The 6,724-nt window shown below is 32.2% G+C and overlaps 1 protein-coding gene across 1 annotated transcript in view; it reads right to left on the reverse strand.

The window, feature by feature from the left end:
* LOC21412305 (putative disease resistance protein RGA3) overlaps positions 1–3,858 on the reverse strand; it is a 5,187-nt gene extending 1,329 nt beyond the window's left edge. Inside the window, exons 1-2 of the mRNA XM_024161988.1 lie at positions 447–3,858; positions 81–204 (exon numbers count right to left, since the gene is read on the reverse strand). Of these exons, the coding sequence (XP_024017756.1) occupies positions 489–3,770 (3,282 nt within the window). The 5' untranslated portion in view covers positions 3,771–3,858 and the 3' untranslated portion in view covers positions 81–204; positions 447–488. The remainder of the gene's footprint in view (positions 1–80; positions 205–446) is intronic.
* Between the last annotated feature and the right edge of the window lie 2,866 nt (positions 3,859–6,724).

Genomic DNA, 6,724 nt, shown 5'->3' on the forward strand with positions numbered 1-6,724 from the left:
CAAAAAAATAACAATAAAGATTTATGATTGAACTCTAGAACTGTAGAGAGCTGTAGAGAAGCTGCTAGCTTATGACTGACCTCTGATTTGTACAGCTACCATGAAACACAGAAGACCAACTAGCTGATCACCTCTCCTCGAGAGTTGTAACCAAAGAGTAGTTATAGAAAACTCCACCACAACTAGCTAGCTGAACTTGGATTTCTGAAGGAAGAGAAACTAAAGACGATAAGTTATCGTTTCATATGACAGACGAAATATAAATGTTGAGGAACTACAAAGCTCAAGACAGCATGATATATATTAACTAATAATTACAGGAAAAAATGAGTGACGTAAGTAATTTAATTTTGAAAATATTTCATTGTCCTCCTGAAAAATTGATGTAAAACACAAATTTTCTCAAATGTTGCTTTTTAATAGAAAGAGGTATATGATAAACTAACCCCAAACAAGCAGTGGAGCATTAGAGTTCATATGGCATTGAATCAAGCTGGAGAGTTTTGCCGCAGGAGGTAGTCAGCCAATGAGTCCTTTGGTAATTCAATGAAATTTTGACCATTCACATATTCTAGAGATGTAAGGCTTCCTATCTCATTAGGAATCTTGGTCAAATTGCTGCATCCTACAATTGTAATATATGTAATCGACTGGAGACTACCTATCCCTTTAGGAATCGATTTCAAATTGTTACATCCAACAATTGTAAGATGTGTAAGCGACGGGAGGCCGCCTATCCCTTCTGGAAGTGAGCTCAAATTCTCGCAATTCAAAATTGCTAGGTTCTGAAGAGATTTGAGATTGCTTATTCCTTCTGGAAGGGATGCCAACTTTGAACAGTTATTGATACTCAGAGACTGAAGCAATGGGAGTTCGTGCGTTGCCTTTGGTAGCAGGTTTTCCAAATCGTGAATGAACTGAATATCTAAATGCTTCAATTTGGAAAGAGGGGAAGGTGAGGAGGAGAAGGAAAATGTTGATGATGTTGCTGCAACAGTAGTATCTATCTCGAATGGCTTGGAGCTTGTGTTATGCAGTTTCAGGTATTGGAGATTGGGAAACAAGGGCATGGAAGTTAGAAGAGGACAATTGACTATTATAAGTTTTGAAAGAATAGGAAAAGAAGGTTGTTGATGCTCTGTTAGCACTTCACCAAAATCTTTTCCTTCTCTCCCCCACCATCCCTTCATTTTAACGCATTCACTAATCACAAGTGTTGTTAAGGATGGGAAGCATTCTTTGATCCACTCCATATCCCTCTCTGAAACATACTCCAGAGCTGACAAAGAATTCAGTTTAAGTTCCTGCAGAGAAGACAAATGGTGCAGAGGTGGCAAATATTTGCATTTTTCACAACCACTAAGTTCCAATCGAGCAAGAATAGTGAGCGAAGAAAGATAATTAGGAAATTTCTCACCCGGATAGTTTAACACTTGTATGGATTTTATATTTTGAGGTGGCTCTAAGCATTCAAATGCTACTTTAGCATCATCCCCCATCGTTTCTTCCAGTTCCCAACTCAAGACTAAGGACTCAAGATGCTTCTTCTCCTTTAAATATTTTGCAGCCTCTAATTCACCAAGTCCCCTAATGTGAATGGTTAAACCTCCATGCAAGTTGTAGAGCTTGCTCAGTTCATCAAATCCAGCACTTTCACTTGATACGTTGCCTGCCACTACAAACATATCTAATGTTTGAAGCAACATCAATTCACCAATTCCACATGGCATATGAGTCAACTTCCCACAGCCTCTAATCTCAAGATGCCTCAAATTGATTAGATTTCGTATACCTGGAGGCAAACTTAAAAGACTACTACAAGAAGATAGGATTAATGTTTGCAAATTATACAACTCTGTTATGGAATTCGGAAGCTCCTTGATATGAGGATTATTTGAGAGATTAAGATATCTCAAATGCTTTAGTTTACCCAACCCATTTGGCAAAGTCTCCACGTTTCTTTCTATTCTGAGACTCAATGCCCGTAGGAACCTAAAGTTTGACACAATATCATCACAGTATAATGAACTTAATATTTTTGACTCAGGTAAAATAAATGTGCGCATCTGTTTTTCTTCAAACAAGAGTTTTGGAATTTGGCATGAGCTATTATTATTTGCAAAATCTACAGATATATGGCAAACTTTTTCAAAACCATTTTCTGCTAACTCAATATTACTAGTATTGACATAAAATATTTGTATGCTCTTACCAGCCACTAGACTTGCAAGATCATGCATGAGATCGTGCATTTTACAATACTTTATAGCTCTTGACAACTCGTCAATTTCAGCTTCTTGGAAAAAGCACATCGAGAATAAGATCATAAAATACTCATAACCAATATCTTCTAGCTGACTATTACTCCCAACATGTTTAATAAACCCTTGTGCTATCCAAAGTTTTATTAATTGTTGTACATTGATCCTATGATCCTTTGGAAATAAGCTACAATAAGCAAAACAATGCTTCAAGTGTGAAGGGATATTATTGTAACTTAACATAAGCGTAGATAGGATGCCACTACCATATTGATAATCTACCTCTGCAAGTTTCATGTCCCTAAATTTGATCCACTCCGATTCAAAGTTTTGCGAGGAATTCTTCTTTATTTGCAAAATTCTCCCTATTGTCTCTATAGCAATAGGAACTCCTCCACACTTACCCACAATATCCTTTCCTATTTCTACAAGGCGTTGGTACTGAGTAGTTGGCTCATTGATTTCCTCATCAAATGCCACTCTCTCAAGTAATGCCCAAGATTTGTCTTTGTCCAAACCACTTAACATATGAGTTTTAGTCGAATGAACAATCTGAGCAACTTTTATACTCCTAGTAGTTATTAATACTTTGCTGCCCTTTGCACCTGGCATTATGCATTCTTTTAGCCTATGCCATTTATTAATATCCTCATTCCAGACATCATCTAATACTAGAAGGTATCTTTTATCTTGTATTTTTTGTCTAAGCTGATTTTGGAGCTGGTCCAAGTCCAGGTTTTGATCTGGGCTAGCATTATCCACGGATCTAATAATTTTTTGAATAAGTAACTTCAAATCAAAAACATCAGAAACACAAACCCATATTGTTAACCAAAAATTCCTTTTGACTAATTCATCATTGTAAACTAACTGAGCTAGTGTGGTTTTCCCTAATCCGCCAATTCCAACTAAGGAAACAGTGGTCACACTTTCTTTAGCCTCAAGATTGTTGCCTAATAAAAAATCTAGTATCTCTTTTTTATCATTATCTCTCCCAATAACATGATCATTAATTACAAATGAGTGAGTCTCCCTCCCACTTGTTATAGAGGAGACAAGACGTGTCTCTCCATGTTCGCACTTATCTAATTGAGAAAATACCTGATTGCCTTTGATTTCATCTAATTTCTCTCTAATTTGTTTAATTTTGTTAGCCATTTTCACTCTAAAAGCAAGTTGTTTTGATCTCGAGAAGAAAATGCGTACCTTCTTCGCCCTTTTCTTACCGAAAAGCACTTTGCGGCGTAGTTGTTGGTAACGAAACTCGTCAACCAAGTTGTCAGCATCGTAGATATCATCTTCGAGACTTTCAAGCCACACTTTGAATTGGTTGTTGGTTTCTTTCTTCTCCTCTGCATCAAGAATCACAGCTTTGATCATGGTGATGGTGCCCTTTAGTTTGCGGAGCTCGCCATTATACCACAATGGCAGTCTGATTTTTTCGAGAGGTTCAGAAGCCAAGTTTTCAATGATTGGTTGAATAACGTTGAAGAGTACTCCTTCAGCCATTAGTTGTTTTTATGGAAGGCGTAAAGGAAAGAGAAAGCAAAAACAGAGAAAATTAGAACAGAGTGTTTTTGAGGGCTTGATAACGCAAAGATTGTATGGTTGCAGTGTGGGAAGTGAAAAGGAGTTATTCTTACTATTTATAATAAAAAAAATAAAATAAAAAACCTAAAAGAATAAGCAATGTGACTTCAGATAGGAAAATAAAATAAAATTTCAAAAGTGGAGCCGTATATACTAATCACCAACTAACCGCTATCTCATTTGTTTATATAAAATAATACCTATCCACTAATCTTCAGCCATTCTTTTTATTTTATTTTATTTTATAGAAAAATTATTTTAATACTCGGCCTTTTACCGAAATATAAATTTAATATCTTATGTTTTTTAAAATTTTAAGTAGATATCTCAACGTTTTAAAAAATACATTTTTATACCTTGAAACATTTTTTGAAATTTTTTTTTCAAATATATTTAAAAAAACCATTAAATAGAAATAAAAAAAATTTGTCTCTTAAAAACACGAAAGAAGGGCAGTTTTATCATCAAACAAAAACATAAAGATCCGGTGGCCAAATCAAATTTTTTGGTAACCTGATTTTTTTTTTTTTTTTTTTTTGGGGTAGAAGAGCCTTGATTATGGCACTCAGAGGGTAGGTACTACCATGTGATTTATGTCTGCTACTGCCATATTCTAATTTTTATTTTTAAGATAAGATAAAAAAAAATATAAATACCTATTGGCTCATTCCCATTTATTTATTAATTTATTTTGAATAATATAAAGATGACCCTTGTCATTTCAATTATTTAAATGCAAACTAGCCGCTGGCTTCTTTAGCTAAAAAAATGTTCGCCTCATCACTATTTAATTTAAATATGTGACTTCAATAACCACGTGATTTGATATTTAATTAAACGATCAATCTTATATAAAATTAACAAAATCTGATAAAGAGTATCCTACCGGTAAAATATTTGTTATATACTAGCACGAAATTGAAATGACAAGGGTCGACTTTATATTATCCAAACTAAATAAATAAATGGGAATTAGCCAACATAACGGATAGGAATTCATACTTTTCTCTTACTTTATAAATAAAAGTTAGGATATGGGCAGTAGCAGACATAAGTCACATGGTCATCACTAATTAATGTATAATCAGATTAAAACAGTGGGAAATGCCAACGGTTTCTTCCTTAAGACAAATGGCTAAAGAATCCAACGGCTAGTGATCACTGACCACTTACAAGTTACAAAGGAGTTTTTTTATAAATAAATAAATAAATAAAAGAACAGGCTTTTATGCAAATAAAAAATAGAGTTATGTTTGATTGGCTGATTAGCATAGGGCTAACACTCTTTTTTTTTTTAATAATTTTTTTCTCTCTCCAACGACTAAATAAAAGAACAGGCTTTTATGCAAATAATTTTTTAATAACTCTTATAGTAGACATAAATTACGAATTACTTTTTTGATTAACATATTTGTTTCTCAAAACATATAAATATATCTATATGTATATACTTAATTTTTAAGTCTTGCTTACTTACGTTCATAATCCATATAACCATTTAACATATAGTTTTAAAATTATAATTAGTAAAACTATTTATAATGTAAAATTAATTACAAAAATAATTATGATCGGTATTAATTTCTCGATCTCCACATCATTCATCTATTTACAATCAATCTATTAAGTATTAAGTGCAAGTAAGCAAACTATAAATGAACATTTAAAACAAACATCCCATAAATACTTTTTAAAGAGACGCCAGAAGGTTCGACGACTTATCTTGTACGTTGATATTGACAACTGCAAGCATTTCGTTCAACACCCTACTGTAGAAAACATCCTTTAGTAAAACTTAAATAAAGAAAAAAAATTAATGTTGATTGATAAAAATATATAGGATTCACTTGGATACTGTCATATATTTACGGCACTTTATGGCTGCATTTTATGGCAGCATTGAGTGGTGGAACTTTATGGCAGCATTTTTTTTTTAAGCTGAAGAAGCCGACGGCTAGTTCCCATTAAAATAATTAGATTAATTTTAGGGGTTACTTTTATAATAATTCATGATAAATAAAGAAATGGGAATCAGCGAACAAACGGATAGGTATTCTCGTACTTGTATATGAACCGATAATTAGATTGATTAGTGCGAAATTCCAACGGCAACTCTACTCTCATAAATAAAATAAAATAAAGTAAAATAAAATAGTTGGAGAATCAACCAGCTGGTGACCTCTTTCACTTAAATTTAAAAAAAAAAAAAAAAAAAAATCTAATCAACACTTGAACTTATCTAGTAAATAAAAAAATAAAGTTGAATAGTATTTGAGTGATCAGTAACGTCTATATATTTTTTTATTTTCTTATATCATTATTATTATTATTATTATTAATACTACTACTATAAATAGACGTTAAATAAAGTTAAATAGTGCTTAGGTGATCAGTAAAGTTAAATGTCATGATGTTGTTCACTAATTAAGATAGTTTATAAGCTTTAAATTAAAATATTAGGAGATGTCAATGACAAAAATCCAGCTGAAGAAGCCAACGGCTAGTGACTACTAATAAGTTACTGAATAAATATTACTGAGTGGACATGTATATTTTTTAATTTATTTTATAAATAAAAAAAAGCAACGGGAGTATGCAAATAAAAAATAAAGTTAATAGTTGATTAGCAAATGGCTATAATAATATGTTTATTTTATTGATTTGAGTTTAAAATTTAAATTTTATTATAATAAAAAAATTTTAAAAATAATTTTATTTAATTTTTATTATAATAAAAAATTCTCACATAAATTATATATCATTAAAAATTTAAATCTACGTAGCCCAATATATACATCGCTTAGGTTCTTATAAATAGCGGCAATAGTTCGCTCTTTCCTTCTCACACCATCACACTGCATTGACCATAATCT

Source organism: Morus notabilis, unplaced genomic scaffold (genome assembly GCF_000414095.1).
Source record: "Morus notabilis unplaced genomic scaffold, ASM41409v2 Scaffold698, whole genome shotgun sequence".
Classification (NCBI taxonomy): Eukaryota; Viridiplantae; Streptophyta; class Magnoliopsida; order Rosales; family Moraceae; genus Morus; species Morus notabilis.